General features: G+C 39.2%; 1 protein-coding gene across 3 annotated transcripts in view; it reads left to right on the top strand.

The window, feature by feature from the left end:
* atl2 (atlastin GTPase 2) overlaps positions 1–19,373 on the top strand; it is a 52,839-nt gene extending 33,466 nt beyond the window's left edge. For 2 of the 3 annotated variants that reach the window (XM_008102697.3, XM_062970527.1), the window contains exons 4-14: positions 1,434–1,538; positions 3,648–3,698; positions 6,121–6,177; positions 8,384–8,476; positions 8,685–8,823; positions 9,942–10,069; positions 10,756–10,812; positions 13,307–13,378; positions 15,302–15,733; positions 17,442–17,456; positions 17,552–18,264. In XM_008102697.3, the coding sequence (XP_008100904.1) occupies positions 1,434–1,538; positions 3,648–3,698; positions 6,121–6,177; positions 8,384–8,476; positions 8,685–8,823; positions 9,942–10,069; positions 10,756–10,812; positions 13,307–13,378; positions 15,302–15,733; positions 17,442–17,456; positions 17,552–17,659 (1,257 nt within the window). In that variant the 3' untranslated portion in view covers positions 17,660–18,264. Of the gene's footprint in view, positions 1–1,433; positions 1,539–3,647; positions 3,699–6,120; positions 6,178–8,383; positions 8,477–8,684; positions 8,824–9,941; positions 10,070–10,755; positions 10,813–13,306; positions 13,379–15,301; positions 15,734–17,441; positions 17,457–17,551 lie in introns of all 3 variants that reach the window. The other variant, XM_003216113.4, reaches the window with a different exon arrangement.
* Positions 19,374–19,866: the final 493 nt, after the last annotated feature.

Here is a 19,866-nt window from a genome sequence, read left to right as displayed (position 1 = left end):
TTTGACCAGAAGATGGTTTCTGGTCCAGTCCTCCCTTCCATGATTAATGTTGAATTTGGTTTTGGCACAAAAGTGTTAAGTTCTTAAGCTTACAATTTTTTCAAAAAGAAAATGGAGCCAACATATTGTTTATTTAATTTTTATCCCATTTTTCTCCCATGGGTGGGACTCAAAGCACATGGCTAAAACAGCAAAATGACATAGCATAAAAATTCAACAAAACATCATAAACCACATAAACAAATAACAATACTTATCAAAGTTAAACAGATTAATAAATTACAGTGAGCATCATTTAAAAATACTCTAAACCTCAGTCCACTGAGGTTCTTAAAAACAGTTATGTTAAGCTCCTAGATAACTCCATTTCTTTTTGGCCACATGGGAATATTGCCAGATCTAAAGTAACTATTAAGAATGTACATTACCAGAACTGTGGCTACTGCCTATTCAAGGTCATCAGAAAAGGCCTTGTCCCAGAAAAAGTCTCAATTTGTGACCAAAAGACCAGTAAGGAGGGGGCCAATGACACCCCTCTAGGAAGGAAGTTCCAGAGCTGCAGGGACACCACCGAGAAGGCCCTCTCTCTTGTTCCCACCAACTGCACTTGTGACAGTGGTGGGACCGAGAAAATGGCCTTTCCTGATGATCTCAGGGCTCGTGCGGGTTTGTAGGAAAAGATGTGGTCCCTCAAATAGGCGGGGCCTGAACCATTTACCTTTGCTCTAGTAAACATTCAGTGTTCTGTACAAACTTGTGGTCTTCTGAATTGTCCCATCAATACGTCATGCACATGGATCAGGTGGCATGCTTCTCTTCCCCAAGAGACTGAACTGTTGACACATGACAGTGCTTTTTCTATAGCAACATCCCAGCCTTGGAACATTTTCCCAAAGGAAATTAGTCTGTCTTTATTCCTCTTGAGCGTTATAGAGGCAACCAAGTCTCAGTTTTACATAGCCGTCGGTTCTTAAAATACCGGGGCTTTTAAAAACTGTTTTCCAAACAAATTACTTTATTTTTTCATGAATAGTACTTTTATCTCTTATGTGTTTGTTTTAAATGTTTCAAATGTTTTTATCTGTTTTATATTATCACAGGAGCCTTGTTGGGCTGAGAAGACATTTAGCAATGCTTTAAATAAACAATGAATTGTAAGATAGCTTCTACTTTGTTGCTGTGGGTAGTGATAAAACTCAAGGCTGAATGAGAAGAGTGGTTGGGTTATTAGGTTGATCGTTAAATTTCCTGTAAGTTGCCAATAGAGGTAAATCTGCACGGCAACATGAACATATGTGTTGTACCAATCAGTGCCACTTAATAGAAAACACTTATAATAAGGCTGAAAACACTCAGCCTCAAGGTGAAAATCATACAAATTTACTCATTCTGTTCTCTTCCTTTTCATTTTGACAACTCTCACAATTATCTAGGTTGCTGTACTACTAATGGATACCCAAGGTGCCTTTGATAGCCAATCCACTATCAAAGACTGTGCAACGGTATTTGCTCTGAGCACCATGACAAGTTCAGTTCAGGTGAGGCTCACTGCGCTAAGTGGTGACAGCTTTTATATATTCTCAGAAGGCTACTTCAAATGCATGTTTGGAAATTGAATTGGAAAAAAAGTGATTTGCATGGTTTGTGTTCTGCAGCTAAACTGTAATGCCGCAGGGCACTACAATAAGCTTTTCTCACCTGAGGTGTGATCTTAAAAGCCAAAACCAGCATGATTTTGATTAAAAACTGAGGGGCATAAGTTTGAACCTCTAATCATCCTCAGATTACCTGTCAACCTAACCTACTTCACAGGATTGTGAGGGTAAAAATGAGGAATGGGGCATAAGCGAAAGCAGCACAGTTCATTGGAAGACACAAAGAGGTAGAATGTACCTTGGTCAAACCACACCTGGAATACTGTGTCCAATTCTGGGCACCGTAGTTGAAGGGAGATGTTGACAAGCTAGAATATTTGGAAGGTGCCCAGATGAGGGCGACTAAAATGATCAAGGGTCTGGAGAATAAGCCCTATGAGGAGTGAGGGCATGTTTAGCCTCCAGAAGAGAAGGCAGAGAGCAGACATGATAACCATGTATTAATACGTGAGGGGAAGTCATAGCGAGGAGGAACAAGCTTGTTTTCTGCTGCCCTGGAGACTAGGACTCAGAAAAACCGCTTCAAACTACAGGAAAGGAGATTCCGCCTGAACATTAGGAAGAACTCCTTAACAGTGAGAGCTGTTCAACAGCAGAACTCTCTGCCCCAGAGTGTGGTGAAGGCTTTTAAAAGCAGAGGTTGGATGGCAATCTGTCAGTGGTGCTTTGAATGCAATTTTCCTGCTTTTGGCAGGGGATTGGACTGGATAGCCCATGAGGTCTCTTCCAACTCTATGGTTCTGTGTTGTAAACGCCTTCAGAGAGCAAACATGTTATCTTCAGTTAATACATACACACAGACACACAATTCGTTGTTTGTTTTTCCTGCAGTATAGAAGATATAGTACCCTTCTAATAAGAAAATCACATATTGAAGGTTGAATTAGGTTTTCCCTTTTAGAACGGAATATTCACTCTTCAGAAAATCCACAGTGTGAAAAGTTACTTCTTTTGCTATTTACTCCCTTGAAATCTCTAATATTCAGGACTGTATAATATAAATATGCTATTGCTTAATAGTTCACTGATCTAAGCCAATTTCAGAAAAGTTTTATACTTCCAGAAACAGATTGAAATAATATGTTATGGAGCATAGGACCTAAATATTCATAGGACCTAAATATCTTGAAGACACCAGGTCCTGTCTGATCATGGAAGCTAAGCAGGATCAGGTCTGGATAGTACTTATATGGGAAACTGCTGAGAGATAACAGGTCCTATAGGCTGTATTTCAGAGGACTGCAATAGCAAACCACCTCTAAGTATTCCTTGCCTAAGAAATCCAAGGCATCCCATGAGAGCAGTAAATGCATGTAAATAAAACTTGGCTTGTCAGGCCTGAAAGGGCAGATCCAATATTGTATGTCTTTGAAAAGGATATCTTAGCGTTTGGTAACTTTAGAACCTCCTATTTCAATATTCATGCCTACATTTTGTGGATTTATTGTTGTTTGTTTACACTCTTGCTATTTAGTGCTTTGCTGTGAGGGTTTTTAACTTCTTCAGTATGGCCAAAAAGATGGCTAAATGTGATTTTTTTTACTAAAAATGTATTGTCAGAATGTAACTTTAATTATATATCATTATCCTTGTTGTATCAGATTGTGGATGCGCTTTTGTGTAGGTTTTTTTGCATTTGAGTTGGCCTCCCAAGATGTTGTAGTTAGTCTGATATAGGCTGGGCCCAATTCTGTCCATCTTTGAAAAAAATGATGGGATCTCAGTTCTGCAGTTTTGCTTTGCTGTACCTGTACTGGCATAGTGTGTTTTCAGTTTTGGCTCATAGAAGAATGTCATAGAGTTGACTTGACTTGCTTTCTTCCTGAAGTTCCATCTGGTGTTTCACCAGTGTTCTAGCTATGGTTTAGGATATATTAACGTAACCTGTGTATACTAGTTAATGACTGAAAGCTGCCTGGCCTGAAGTATCTTTTAACAAATACATATACAAAATCCATATTGCAAAAATGTTAAAATGTAATATTTTTTCAGGTATACAATTTATCACAAAACATCCAAGAAGATGATCTTCAGCATTTGCAGGTATGTATATGCAAATACCATAAGTGAAGGCTTTCTGCTATCACTTAAATATTTCGTTACACATTCAAAGGCCATCTGTGTATCACAGATATCAAATGACTTTTGGAGTCAAGGGTTCTTTTCTGAATGGTTGTTGATTGTTGGAAAGCTCTTTGTGAGGAGCAGGGGCCTGCATTTAGAAGTAGGGCGAGAGGGATTAAGTCCTGATGCAGAAGTGGAAAATGTGGATAGTAGTTTTGGTCTGGATCATTAAAAATCCTGGTAGCCAAATTTTTCTTCCTACTATTACATATGGTTTAATACTGTAGTATCTATTTTAATAATACTGGGATTAGATTGACTCTAATAAAGCAATTGAAAATCATCCCATGACAAGAAAATGTGAACACTATTTAGTATAAATAAACATTATTTAATTTTCAGTATGTATTGACCATTCTGATTTAAACATGCTAATGAGACTTTTCACTACAATTGGCCAGTTTTCTACCATCCTGAGCACACCAGTCTCATCTGGTGTTGGAACGTAAAGCATGATTGGGCCTAGTTAGTACTTAGACGACAAGAAATTTATTTATTTATTTATTTATTTGCTTGCAGTATTTATATTCCACCCTTCTCACCCCGAAGGGGACTCAGGGGACTCACATTACACATATAAGGCAAACATTCAATGCCTTAACATAGAACAAAGACAAACGCAGGCTCCGAGCTGGCCTCGAACTCATGACCTCTTGGTCAGAGTGATTTGTTGCAGCTGGCTGCAGCTGGCTGCTCACCAGCCTGCGCCACAGCCCAGGCGCAGGAATACCTAGGTCTGGAATCCTGGAAAGCAGTTACTGACAATTGGGCTTCACTTTATTATATAATTCTGCAAAAGAGAGCTTCCTGTATTTCTGTTCTGCCTCCACCTTCTTGCATTAATTGGGTTCTGGCTGATCTAAATATATTAAAAATTGACACCTCATTAAAAAAAATGAAGGGGCTTGAAACACTGCAGAGCAGTGATGTTTGAAGAAGGTATGGAATGGTGAAGATACAAGGATGGGATTTCCATTGTTACGTTTGCCTCGGGTCTAACTCTAGATGTTTCACCACCCGTATTCTTGAATCTTCATATACAGTATATAAGTGCAATAACAAAAACTGTCAGATTCTCAGCACTCCTGTCAAAGATTATTTTTAATGGGTTGAAGCTTTGAAGACTGTTTTAATGTGAAGGCAGAATTTGTTTCCCTTAAACTACATGGTATGTTGTCTCCCATAGCCATTATTAGTAAACCCTCTCCTTTCTAGTTTATTGCTTCTACCCCGCAGTTAGAGTTCCTGCCTACATATAGCTTTCCCCAGTCTCTCCTGTTATGTTGAACTATCTAGTCCAGGCATGGGCAAACTTGGCCCCTCCAGGTGTTTTGGACTTCAACTCCTACAATTCCTAACAGCCTCACACCCCTTCTTTTTCCTCCTCAGCCACTTAAGCTGGGAAATGGAAAGGGCCTTAGGCTGTTAGGAATTGTGGGAGTTGAAGTCCAAAACACCTGGAGGGGCCAAGTTTGCCCATGCCTGATCTAGTCTATGTCAGAAATGAGTATAGTTTAACTAGGCAACTGTTGAAATTTGGCACGAATGAGCTCTGCTAAATTTGGGCTCCTACTGGGAATTACTAGGATCACAGCGAGGGATTTCAAAGCCTAAATAAATAAGTATATTAGGCTGATAGAGCTGCTTAATAAAAGAGTGTGGAAACACTAGAAGAGAGCAGGTCTGGCCATTAAAATGCATCTTCAGATGCTTTCTGAAATGACATAATTAACAGCCAAATGGCATCGACAGAGGTCTCTGACACAGAATTGTTCAGGAACTGAGCACTGTTTAAGAAAGGCATCCCCAAATTCTGGCCCACCAACTGTTTGAGCCTCTAACTGCCAGAATTCCCGACCATTGAAGAAACTGGCTAGGGCTGTTGGGAGTTAGAGGCCCAAAGAGCTCCCTGGATTGGCCGTGGATTGAGGATTCTTGATTTAACTAATCATCTCTTTTCATTTACTCTTAGGAGAGTAGCAGTGTTCATATTAGAGCACAGTTGCAATAGCTTCTTAAAGTGCAAGCTGATGTTGATTGGGAATGTTTTGAACAGCAATCATTTCATTATTCAGCCAGGAGACCCAGATTGGCTCTTCCTGTACAGTAGTGCTATTGAGCATCATAAAATGCTGGATGTAGAAGAAAATGTCCTGCAGACCTTAATAAAAGATTAGAATATCAGATTTTTGTAAACTCTCTCAGTCTAACTGCCTAACTTTATAAACAAAGGCTTGAAATCCAATATTGAACCATTTTAATCTCTCAGATTGTAACACATATATTGCAGTGCTTTTTGTTTTTGTACTCTATATGCATTCTTAATAGTTTCATTTTATAGCTATTTACAGAATATGGAAGGCTAGCTATGGAAGAAATTTACCAAAAGCCATTTCAGGTAATAGCATGATTATTATTGCCACAATTGTGACTTATTGCATGTATGTTTATCTTAGGATAGTTTCATACATGACTGTAGAAACTAGTAAACAGCCCAGTATGTAAGAGAGCTATATAGTTGTATGGTATTTGCATCTGAGGATTGTTATTTTCTTTGTCTCCAATATTTCTTTCACAGCATTCATGTGCTGTGAAAAGTTAAGGCTGCTTGAACAGCAGTAGGAGTTCCTTTAGAATAAAGTGGCATATTAAATGCATCTGTTATAGGTACAGAGAACAAGGAATTCCCTGTAGATGAGGAAATGGGCTGACAGACGAGAATTAGGTTCTGGCTTTATTAGGTTTCTTTATTTCTGGGCTACCCATGGAGGAAGGAGAATTTTTTTTTAATCTTCACGGAAAAGTAATTGAGGGGCTGGTGAGGTGAAAGCAGTGAACTCTTCTGCTGGGCATTTGATAGAAGTCTTCATAGCAATTATAGAGGTCCCCAAACAATGTTTTCTCAGGGCCTAGTTGTGAGAATGCACAAATTTTGAGACCTATCAGCCAGGGCTGAGCCAGTCACAAATGATAAAATATGACAGCAAAATTGGTCATAAATATCTAGCAGTTCCAGGTAAATTTTCTAATCCCGCTTTCCTTACATTAAATACAGTTGGCTCTCCACATTTGTAGGCTTCACTTTTTCAGATTTGATTATTCACAGATTTGATAAATATGTTCTGTCTTGGAATCTCAGCAACCAATGGAAATTGTCCATAAACTCATGATGGAGGATCTAGATTCCAACCGAGAAACCTTTTCTAGATATTTATAGGGCTTCCATTGCAGCTCTTTGGTAAATGTCTAGGAAGCTGCCCATAGAGTTGTGCTGGAGGATCTAGAGATTCCTAGTCTTCTCATGTTTGTTTGCAGTTTCCCCACTTTTACATGGGCCCTGCATCCCTAACCCCAGGCCCCTCCTACACTGCCATATGAAATCCAGATTATCTGCTTTGAACTGGATTATATGGTAGTGTAAACTCATACAATCCAGTTCAAAGCAGATAATGTGGATTATGTGCTTCGATAATCTGGGTTATATGGCAGTGTAGAAAGGGCCCCAGTCAATATGAAGGGCTGACAGTATAGGTGGTATTTTAGGCAGAATTTGTTTTATATTCCTTCCCACCTTCCTCTTCAAAGTAGTGTCACCTTTTCCCTTTTTGCATTTAGTTTGTATCCTGCCCTCCTTCAAATTTGTTAGTTTTTTTCTTCCTGTTGTTGCTTTTGCATTCGTTTGCTTCTTTTAAAAAGCTGTCCTTCTTTATTCTCTTCTTGACTTCGTTGTTATTATAATGTTATTTATAATGATAAATTTTTGTGGTTTCTATGAAAACCTCATATGGACCTTTTTTCACAGAGATGCCCCCTCACACATTCACTCAGGCCCCTTCTACGCTGGCATATAATCCAGATTATCAAATCAGATAATCCACATGATCTGCTCTGAACTGGATTATATGAGTCTTCATTGCCAGTTCGAAACAGATACTCTAGATTTTATATGGCACTGTAGAAGCAGCCTCAGTTCTACCTTCTTCCTGCTTCTCCAATTCTGGTGCCGCTGTTCACTGCCAGGTGGTTCTTCTCACCAGGAGGAGATGGCTCTGACTGTGGTCAGGAGGCATATGAGCAAGCCAATTTCTGCTCCTTTCCCTTCATCTCTGCTCTTCCCTCCCCATTTTTTCTCCTTGTTCCTTCACGTCTTCTTTCTTCCTATTTCACTTAGCATGCTGCTGCCTTGCTTTCTAATCCATCCCCATGTGTGGCTATTGTATGTTCAGGGAGCTCTTGCTGTTGACATTAGTTTAACCAAAAAGCTGTGGGCCAGGCAAGTCAGGAAGCATGAGCCAGTATCAGAGGGCCTCTGGTGGCCCCAGGCCACTGTTTGAAAACTACTGGGCTAATACTAGCTTAGTAATGCTTCTTTGGATTTGTGAAACTAAACTTTAGGTATGCTAGTCTATGTAGATGTTATAGTATGCTAGTGCAGGCTCCTTCTGAGGCTAGGTAATGGTATTTTCAAGCCACTTATATTTTGATTATAGAGTCTATTTGTTGAACCATTGGTGTTAACAGGCACTTTGCCTTTAGAAACATTTAAGCATGCATTCTTGTTGCTAGAATTATGATTAACTGTTCCTACTGTGTTCTCTATATAGACACTTATGTTCTTAATTAGAGATTGGAGCTATCCTTATGAACATCCATATGGCTTAGAAGGAGGACAACAATTTCTAGAAAAGCGGTTGCAGGTAAGATATAGTCTGCAGTAACATACCTGCTTTGCAGCCTTCTGAAAGAACCACTAAAGCTTTGTTCCTAGAGAGCTGAGCTATATAGTATATAAAAGTACTTGTTTTTGGATTTGGCCTGCTTTAGCATTCTGCATAATAAAATCACACAAAATTGTAGTTCCAAAAGAATTCCTATAATGTCCTGAAAAGTCGTTTTTGCTCCTAGGTAAAACTGCATCAGCACGAAGAGCTCCAGAACGTAAGGAAGCATATTCATTCATGTTTCAGTAATCTTGGCTGTTTCCTGTTGCCGCATCCTGGTCTTAAAGTTGCAACTAACCCAAACTTTGACGGGAGGCTAAACGGTAGGGCTTTTCTGTTTATATTACTAGTTTTGATAACTCACCGCTGAGAATCTATGTCAAGATATGAGTGCTGAGGGCAGAGAGTCATGTAGATTTAAGTGTACATATTTCTAATGTTGAGTACAGATGATGAGATGCATTGGGAAGCTTATTGTAGGTGAACCATAGGATATTCAATTTCCTATATATGCATGTCTACTGCTTGTGGTAGGGTTCCAGTGAAGAGGATTTCATACTGATTTTTGGTGCTACTGACTACGTAGAATGAAATTAGTGTTTGTCACCAAGCTAGTAATAAAGAAGGCATTTTATTTCTTCTGTTTTGTTAGTTAATTTGAGAACAATTATCGTTTTGTTTAATTTGGGCAGAATAGAATACCTTGTCCTAGGAAAAGTTAATTTTTAGATTATCATTCCTAGAATCCCTTAGCTAGACTGGTCTGGTCCTCATATTTTGAATGTGAAAACTGTGTTGTTCACTTTCAGAATATGAGGATTAGGAACCATGGTTTCCTCTTAATCTAGAAAACAAACTCTTGTTTTGAAAAAACACTTGTGGGCGTGAAATGCCTAGTAAAATGACTAGATTCAGCAGAATCTTCTTTGACATTGAAAATAGTGACTGCCTTCATTTGTGGTATATTGTAATACTGATGTTTTGAGGAAGGACTTGAAATGCCACCCTCCTCTACATTTTAAAGAGCTTGGTTTTAACATTTTTTTCACTCCTGTTTTGAAAATAGAATTCTCAGCCAAGTAGCCAACAGACCAGAAATGTCTTCATTATTCTTTGAATTCCTGTAATTGAATTGAAATTTAGTAATTCCAACATTTTCAGGTGCATTGACACAAAAGATTATTTCAACTAAACAGTGCTATTTAGATTGAAAGCATAGGGGCTTCTGTTGCTGGGCGGCCTCTTAGTAAATGCTTAACAGTTTTCTGTTTAAAAGTAAGAATAATCCACAGCATTAGCTAAGCTTTTTAATTTTTTGATGTCCAGTTTATTGTCTTAGGATAGTTCAAATAATGTTAAGCTGCTACTGATCCCAAAGGGAAAGAGTTTCATGTCAGCTGCAGCTAACTTCATACTCCTTTTATCTGACTAATTCTATTAGACATTGATGATGACTTTAAGAGAGAGCTACGGAATTTGGTTCCATTGCTGCTTTCTCCTGAAAATCTGGTGGAAAAAGAAATCAGTGGCTCGAAGGTGACCTGTAGGGATCTTGTGCAATATTTTAAGGTAAGTCATTACAACCTTTCATTGATATTTTAAAATAGAGTGGTTTTAGGCAAATCCCCTCCAAACAAATCTTGCCAAGAAAACCTCATGATATGTTGTTTTATTTATTTACAACATTTTTACCTTGCCTTTCTCACCCGAGGGGACTCAAGGCAGCTTACAACACCTGGCAAGATTCAATGCCAAACAATCAATAAAATTAACAACCATTTAAAATGTTGTTCTCTTTAGGTTTGTATTACGTTGGAAATGGCTTGGGGTCATACAATACACATACCAATTCTGATGCTCTTCTTTATGATGTGAATCATTTCCAGATGTTGTCACAGAAATGCTGAGCTCTTGGGTCATTTGTTGCTGCCCTAGAACTCGTAATGACCTGTTTTAGCTGTGACAGTTGCAGGATTTCACCCATAAAGACGGCATTCGAATTGGAAAAAAACACACAAAGTAGGCAATATTGTACAGCAGAGGATCTTTCTGATTTTGCATATGGGAATTAGTTATTGATGAACAGAAAGGCATTTCTCTAGATTTAGTAAAAACACTATTGTTTTCCTTGCCTTCTGTTTTATGACTGTTCAGTGAATTTAATTATCTGCATTACTAAAAGTGATTATATGTAATATTGTCCAATGGGCTTATTTGATCCCATCAATTAACTTACTTATTGCATTCATTTTCAGGCTTATATTAAAATCTATCAAGGAGAGGAACTACCTCATCCTAAGTCAATGCTTCAGGTAAGGTCTTATATGCATATAAGGGAATTATGATGTCAAGAGTTCATTATTGTCATGTCAACACAGATTAAGAGGGACATTTCCTTACCTCACAAATTGTGGATTGAAATCAGTCTTCCTGTTCAGTAGGTTTCAGTCCTGTTTATAGGCTTTAGATCTATTTGTAGAACCTAGGTTGTATAAGAGACTAAAGTTACCTTTTAAAAAGATTACTAGCACTGTTGGTTGACGAATGTTGAGAACTGTAGTTGCAAAAAAAAAAAAAAAAAAACCCTTTCCAAACCTTGGAATTTATATGGCACTGTGTTTTCATTCCTGTAGCTACTGAATGCTACTCACCAAGTAACAACATATGAGAAGTTCTGTTTGTGGGTTTTTCAGAAAATGCAATGTTACTCTGTATGAATCAGAAAACTGGCCTAGATAAACTTTTAAGTCTAATCCAGCGTGTTTGTTCTTACATCCTTATAAGTTTTTCTGTATCAAAAGCTTCACCATACAATTTGGCATTATTTCTAATTAGTTCCTTTAGATACAGCTGCCATCTAGAGGTAGCTATTTGTGTTCTTGACAAATTTAGACCAATGGCTTGGTTAGGCAGTACCAACCTGTTCTAGGGAATTGCCTAGACATTTCTCCAAGCTGGCCTCCTCCCAGTTTTCAACTAAGGCTGTATGTGTTTTGCAGCTACTGAGCTTCAGCCATCTCCAACTTAGATGTCATTGTAACAAGTCTAGACAGTGAGATTGCTCTTGTAAAGTTGCATCAAGATCGTTGGTCTTTCCAATCTGTCCTTTGAAGCATCTTCAGAGTATGTTCCTTTTCTTATAAAGCACAAGGTGGAATGGAAATTTTACAGGAACTTCTATGGTTCTGAGATTTGCAGGAGTCTGTTTCCATACAGTTTAACAATAGGTGTTGTAGCTCAGCAAGCAGCTGAGGATTTTTCTGATATTTTTGACATGCCAGAGGACAGTATTTGATAGGTTCCAAAGTGAAGAGTATTTCAGTGTAAGAAGAGGCAGCCAGATGAGACCAATGTTTTGGATTCCTGTATTCGTTCCCAAGCAACAGGGAAAAGTTAAAGTCCCTTGGGAAATGACTTTCGGCTGATGGGGAGTTTTCACAAGAAGCTAGATTAGTCTTGAGAATGGAAGGAGGGAAAAATATACTAATTAGAAGCTCTGAGAGAATTCGTGAGAAGACCTTGAGGCCCAGGTGTGTTCAGCATGATCTCATGGCTACTTGGGCAAACTTAAATTAAGGAGTTCTGACTTCAGGCCTTTCAGAGGAGATAACATTGCCAGAGGGATTGCTCTCCTGTCTCTGCTCTCAAGTTCATGATTCAAGTATTCTCAGGTTTCATATTCTGTTTCATGCCTTGGTTTCTTTGAAGAGTTTACCTTGGAAAAGTTCTTGCTTTCTGGTTTATGGATTTCTGTTTGAAGTACTGCTATGGATTTTGGTTCTCTTGATTTTATGTACTTTGGCATTTTTGGATTACTGCTATTTTGTATCCGCTATTCTGCTGGTCCCTTGTGGAAATGCCCTTTTCCCCTTTTTACCTGTTTTCTACAATAAACATTTTTTGTTAGAACTACTGGACTCTGGTGTGGTGCTGGGTGAAAAGGTGTTCTCAAGGCTAGAATGCAACAATAGGATTAGTTGGGCTTGAAAACTTGGATCTATATTCGCTCAAAACATCTTTAACTGTATATGGTGGGCCATCTCTGATAGAAATTTGGTGAAGTTTACAGGGCTGCAGCTGGTGGAACTTATAGTTCAATTGAAAAATAGATCCCATAAGTTTGAAGTTTGCCTTCACTAACCTGGAATTGTAGTTTTAACATTCCTGCAGATACCAGGTTGGAAAAGCGTGCTTTAAAGAATTATGTTTTCAAACCAAGCTTTGGTGTTATGTAGGAGCCCACAGTGGCACAGTGGGTTAAACTGCTGAGCTGCTGAACTTTCTGACTGAAAGGTAGGCGGTTTGAATCAGGGGAGCAGGGTGAGATTCCACTTTTAGCCCCAGCTTCTGACAACTTAGCAGTTTGAAAACATGCAAATGTGAGTACATCAATAGGTACCGCTCTGGTGGGAAGGTAACGGCGCTCCGTGTAGTCATGCCGGCTACGTGTCCTTGGAGGAGTCTACCGACAACGCCTGTTCTTTGGCTTATAAATGGACATGAGCACCAACCCCCAGAGTCGGACAAGGCTAGACTTAATGTCAGGGGACAACCTTTACCTTTACCTTGCTGTTATATTATAGCACCGAAGCCCATAAAATTATTTCTAAGAGTACCATTGAGAATCTCCTCCTCTCCAAATTGGCATGGCTTGATTGGAATTCATAGAATCATCATTGCAGGAAGATTTTAGGTGTACAGAAATGTGAAGATGCATTTATTGGTTCTCCTGTGATGCTAGGAAGATTCTACAAAGTTCAAGTTTTTAAAAAATTTCAAGGTTTGGTGTGCTTTTCTTTATTTAAGGCAACAGCAGAAGCCAACAACCTTGCCGCAGTAGCTGGAGCAAAGGATACCTACAACAAAGGAATGGAGCAGGTATAGCACTTACTGTATTAAAATATTTGTCTCCTACCCTGTAGCCAAGTTATGTGGCTGTTGTGTGATATTGCTTTGTTATTGAATTGTAACATTGTGCAAATGAGTTTGGAACCAAATGTGCATGCACAACAGCACATATCTGTGTGCAGTGGTAGACCTTGCACAACTCTGCTTTGAATTGAATATGGGGGCGTTCCTCATCAGACAGAGATGTCCAACTGCTTCTATGGGGGAATTTAGGGTATGTGTGAGATCTCAACAGGATCCCAGCCCACAAGTTCTCTGCATAGTTCACAATAAACTCAGTGTAAATGATATAAAATTTAAAGGAAAAAAGAACAATCTAAATCAGGCAAACGTGGGCTCTGTGGGGGTTTTGGACTTCAACTCCCACAATTCCTAACAGCCTCAGGCCCTTTTCTTAGGAACTGTTAGGAATTGTGGGAGTTGAAGTCCAAAACCCCTGCAGGGCCCATGTTTGCCCATGCCTGATCTAAATGATATTAAAGAACTTCATAATTAGAAGATTATAATTTGGTCAAAATCAAATTTTAATTTAAAAAAACCAAGCTTTAACTTGGTGTCAGAATGAAACCATCAGAACCTTTTGGACATCCAAATTTTTAATTTTAACTATATGAATACCATTCAGGTTTGCTTGAAAACTTGATTTTTTCCTCTTAGATTGCCCATATTTTGGTTAATGATGATGAATACAGAATTAGTCACAGTTAAAAATAGTCAAGGAAGGGGAAGATGAGTGAATACATCCATGCGGGTGAAGGCTAATAGGAAAGAGTGTGCTTCTCCAGCTGACCTACCACTTATTGTTAATTATTATATCTGCTGCATGCCTAAGATAAATTACTTAGCTAACAGGCTAAAGGGACCTTGACTAACTATATCAGTGCTAAATATAAAGGTGATATGAAATGAACACATGCCCTTTGGTTGCCCTTGCTCCACATGTGCCCATCAGATTTAGCTGCAAGCGAGTTTTCTTTCTAGAAGCAGACTTGCCATTTTAAGGCACGGCAAATGGAATTTATTCCAGTTCTATTTTAATTTATTGCACATTGTCCAAAGAACCAAGGATTGGATACGAAGCTTCTGCCTTCAGTTTTATCACTACAGCTCTAGGTTGCATCTACACTGTAGAATCAGTGCAGTATGAAACCACTTTGTTGCTGTGGCTGAAAGCTGTGGAATTATGGAAGTTGTATTTTTACAAAGAGTGCACGTGCCTCATCAAACTAGAATTACTGGGATTCCATAGCATCGAGCCACAGCAGTAAATATGGTGCCAAACTGCATTAATACCACAGTATGACTGTTTTAACTGTTTTGATGGTTTTCAACTCCGAATTTTTTAGTGCTGTATGTGTTTAATTGTATTTTAATGTTTGCGTTTTTGTATATTTTAAATTTTATACTAATGCTTTTATGTCAAACTGCTTTGAATCCCCTTTGGGGAGATAAAGCTAGATGATGATGATGATGATGATGATGATGATGATGATGATGATGATGATGATATAGATTACCCTTAAACTGAGAGGCAATAACTGATTCAAGGCTGCTTAGTATTTTTGGTGTTTATGAAGATTTCAAATTGTTCCTCCTAGTGCAGACATGGGCAAACTTGGGGCCTTGAGGTGTTTTGGACTTCAACTCCCACCATTCCTAACAGCCTCAGGCCCCCTTGCTTAAGCGGCTAAGTGGGAAAAGGAAGGGGCCTGAGGCTGTTAGGAATGGTGGGAGTTGAAGTCCAAAACACCTCGAGACTCCAAGTTTACCCATGCCTATCCTAGTGCTAGTACTGTGCTGATTTCCTTTAGTGCTGCCTAACATCTGTAGCAGTTCTACCTTTTCTCATTCACTTATATAAGCCACTATGTCAATTTTGCTTTTCCTTTACAGGTTTGTGGTGGAGATAAGCCTTACATAGCTCCCGCAGACTTGGAGCACAAGCATCACGATCTGAAAGCACTGGCTATAAAGCAGTTCCGTTCAGTGAAGAAGATGGGAGGCGAAGAGTTCTGTCGCCGGTACCAAGACCAACTCGAAGAGGAGCTAGATGAAGTCTATGCAAACTTTGTGAAGCACAACGACGGCAAAAACATCTTCTATGCTGCCCGTACTCCTGCCACTCTTTTTGCCGTCATGTTTGCCATGTATATAATCTCAGGACTGACTGGCTTCCTGGGCATGAACTCCATAGCCACTCTGTGCAACCTCGTGATGGGGTTAGCGCTGGTCTCCCTTTGTACTTGGGCATATGTTAAATACTCTGGGGAATTCAGAGAAGTTGGAACACTCATCGATCAGATGGCTGAAGTACTATGGGAACAGGTTGGTATCTTCTTATCTAAGAGAATTTACATTCATGAAGAAATTTTCCAGCTTATCTTTTGGGGATATGTTGACTTGGGTACATAGTTTGTATGAATAGAATGGGAACTACAGAAGTACAAACCTGTGAATATATAGCTACTCAAGTCAGTAATCCAGGACGTCTTCAAGTAATCATATAGGTGATTTTGAAAACTTTTATGAGTCAGAAGTATCCAAAGGTAAGTAAGGTTGAAAGGCTTTTCTGTTCCAAATCTGTATCATTAACGTTATGGTGTTAATCGTGACACTGAATTGAAAGATGATTGGGCCAAATACCTGTTGGAAGATTGGATTTAGCATAGTCTGTTTATGATTGGCAGAAAGCAGAAGGCCTTTGCATATAGAACATTTTTTTCTTATAGAATACTATTATACTGAATCTGGACAGGGTCCCAAGTGTTCCTCCTTCACATGTAAAGTTCCTTCTAATGCTGTCCTGCTAAAGATGCTGCTGAAAGCAGAGGAGAAGATCATTTTCACCAATTTCCCTTAGAGCTCCCAATAATTCCAGTTACAGAGAGTGTTGTGTTCCTCCATAACCGCTTTTCAGGGACTGCAAAAGAAAGGGCAAATGAGGGAAAATAACTCTTCTCCATGTTTTTCTCTGGCAAAAGGGCATTGTATGAGTAGATTTCTGATCACAGGAATTCTGCAGCTAATCCCGTCAGTACCTAATGATGTCTGTTGAAGATCTGCAGTTGAAATGATAAGAAGCATGAGTCCTAGAAACCTCAACTCTGTGCACTGTGACAGAGGTTTTTTAATAGACGCTCCCGTTATGGAGGGGAAGAGCCAGGGAGTTAGTGGCTACTTTGTTGACACATACCAAGGGCACATGCAGTTCAAACAGGACTTCCTTGTTCTTTGGTCAAAGATTTACGTAAAAAGTTTAGTTGAATAAAGCATGATAGAAATCATTTCAAATTGCAGCATTGCCTTTTCAAGGTGCTGAAAGAATCTTTTCATTAACAAGAAGATAAAGCTCTTCTACTGCAATTCTGTGTGATTAATAATGTTTATGCCATTGAACTTCAGCTTTAATAGAGAGCAGGCATGGGCAAACTTGGGCCCTCCAGGTATTTTTGACTTCAACGCTCACTATTCCTAACAGCTTGTTAGGAACAGCTTGAAGTCCAAAACACCTGGAGGGCTCAAGTTTGCTCATGCCTGAGATAGACCACACATGTCAAACACAAGGCCTGCCGGCCAAATCCAGCCCACCATATGATTTTATGTGCCTTTATACCGTCTTACACTGATAAACAACCCTTTGAAGGCAACCATAAAGCTCATGTAGTCCTCAGTGAAAATGTTCTTGATGCCACTAGTCTATACCGTTCATGCCAGTAGTTGGCCAGCATGTTAGTGATTTCATATTTTTTGGATTGAGTTCAGTGAATGTTATGATACTAAGGGAAGCAAAGGCGTCTTACGCAGGGACCTCAAAGTGGAAGTTTTTATATCTCTGTTGGAACACACTGTGCACTAAAAGAATATTCCAAGGTTGCCCCCTTCTGGCTGTCTGGAATTTGGCTGTGATTGTACAGAAAAGCCTTGCTGCACAATTGCAGCCGAAAGTAAATGCTCTTGTCCAGGTCCTAACTTTCTTGCTTGGCTACTGACCTTCTTTAAATCTACCTGTCTGTTCTTCCCTTTTCTGCTTCAGAGGAGTCCCAAGAAGGTGAGAATATCGATGGGGACTATCTTAAAATCCCGGCTATATTTCGCCCCTGCTTTTTGCCAACTGCTTTTCTAACAACTTACTTCATGTTTTAGGTGTGTTCCAAATTCTTTGAAGTTCTTAGACGCCGAATGGTTCGCCGCGCTCATACCTCAGTGCAACGGCAGCGGCTCCCATCCAACAATAACAAGAAGAAAAATTAGCCAGTATTTTTACCTTTTCCTTTCTTTACCCGAAGCGTTCACACTTAACATGTATAGACAGTAAGCAAGACCTTCTGGGCCATGTTGTTTAAATGCTCTTAAGACATCTGAGGTTTGATACAGCAGTATAATACGGCATCCAGTCTTCTAGGAACAACGAAGTGATTTGAGTTCAGTCAAATACTGTGTTGAGGAAAGCGCTTACTCTGTAAATTAATAACTATTCTGGTAGACAGAATCATCTTTTTTTTCTCCATGCTGATGCACTTTTGATCCATTTCATACTTCATGATTTCAATTTGGTTTTTTTATGATTTCTCCTTTTTTATTGTTTCAAACATGTTTGTTATTATTTTTCTCATTCCTTTGTTTTGTACATGTTTCATGCTGCAGGTGATAAAACCTCTTGGGGATAATTTGATTGAGGATACCATGAGACAATCGGTTACAAACTCTATCAAAGCAGGCCTGACTGAACAGATGTCTCAGCATGCCAGGCTAAAGACAGACTGACAGTTCATCTCCTCCTCTCGCCTGCCTGCCCACCCATTTGTAGACTCGCTTGCTGTACAATGAGAACTCAATAAACCAAAGTTTACATTTGACTGTAGAGAAGTAGTTTAGTCTTGACTGGCTTCCAACTTGCTGCCATCGTATTGTGGGAGGACAATGGGGAGGGGGGAGGGGGTGGGCTCAGGAAAATAAGTATACTGCTTGTAAGGATTGCTCCTTGATGCAGTCTGGTGCCATGGAGATAGGAAAAGGGGGCTCTTCGTGACGTTTCTGGCACACTGTGTGCCCAGAGGGAGATGGTGCGACCTCTTGTCTTATAAAAACATATCCACTGTAAAGGGTTTTTCAGGGAAGTAATTATCAATCCTATACAAGGACATCTTTTTAACAGAATGTATGTAGCCACACTTGTGTCCCTATCTCTGAACATGTGTAAACCACTGACATGAATCCGGTCGACCTATCGACAGTAGCAGTCGGCTGCGAAGTCATGTTTGAGCCACCACATTTACGCTCTTCCTTGCTTTACTGCCTTTTCTGCCAGTATTACCCTAATGCATGTCTGTCGTTCACCACAAATTACATTTAGAGGTAACAACTGTAACTAAGGAAGCTATTTTCAAGTGTACATTGTCTTGCCTTTTTAAATCTGGAGACTTTGTCCTACAAGGATATGCATATTGAGAAAGAGCTGTTCTTTTCTCTGCAGTTTTAGCCTTTATGTATATATAATATGCCATTAACTCTTACTGGGGGAGAATATCCATCCAAAAACAAAGACCGTTGCCTACAGCTACAAAGCAATGAGTTAGGATTGTCTGTACAGCGTGTGTAGTTATTTTTTAAGAAACCACAGGGCATGTATAAAATATAAATATATAAATACAATTTTGTATCAAAGTTTTGTAGTTTATGGCAAAACCTGGTTCTGTGATAGGCTAAGTACAGTCCCTGTAAAGGAATGTTTGTGGCTCATGTAAATGTGTGAATGCATCGAAACAATTTGGAGTTTTTGATATATTTGTGATATTTACCTGCCTTGAGCACTGCAATCTCGCCCCATGGGAAATCAGTGGGAATGTTTGTTGTGAAACTTTGTCTTCAGTTGCATTTTAAAGTTATTTCCTGTAATTTATTTTCCGGTACATTATTAAAATCAATTGTGTATATATGAAATTAAACTCATGATTTTTATTGATAACTGCTGATGTATTTTACTATATTAACCATAGCTGTTTGTGATTGGTGAGACAGAATAGACTTGGAAACGAGTCACTTGTTTTTCTTTGCAAGGCAGGATGCTGTAATGCTCAAGACTGTTCTGTGCTTCTTAATCACAGCCTTCTAGGGAATTTCTTGGAAATAATTCAGTTAAATGTACTAAGGTACTCCTGAACTAATAACATTCTGCTGCAGGAGCTAGTGAATTTGTGCGGTTAATATAGCAGCTCTGTTAGCCTCCTACCATCACTTTTGGAAATTGAAGTAACTGAAAGTTTTGGTTTGTAGCACTGGTGGAAGGATATCTACAACAGAAGTAAATCCATATGTCTTTGAAAAAGGATGTGTGAATAATACACCTTCAAAAGGCGTGCAGATGTTTACGCTTATGCTAGTTGACCACTAATATGTGACTTTTGAGGATGGGGTGCTGTAGAGTAAAAAATTAGAGCGACAAGAGGAGGAAATCAATC

This window comes from Anolis carolinensis, chromosome 1 (assembly GCF_035594765.1).
Source record: "Anolis carolinensis isolate JA03-04 chromosome 1, rAnoCar3.1.pri, whole genome shotgun sequence".
NCBI lineage: Eukaryota > Metazoa > Chordata > Lepidosauria > Squamata > Dactyloidae > Anolis > Anolis carolinensis.
Note: the sequence above shows the minus strand (reverse complement) of the source record. Positions and strands in the feature narration are given on the sequence as shown.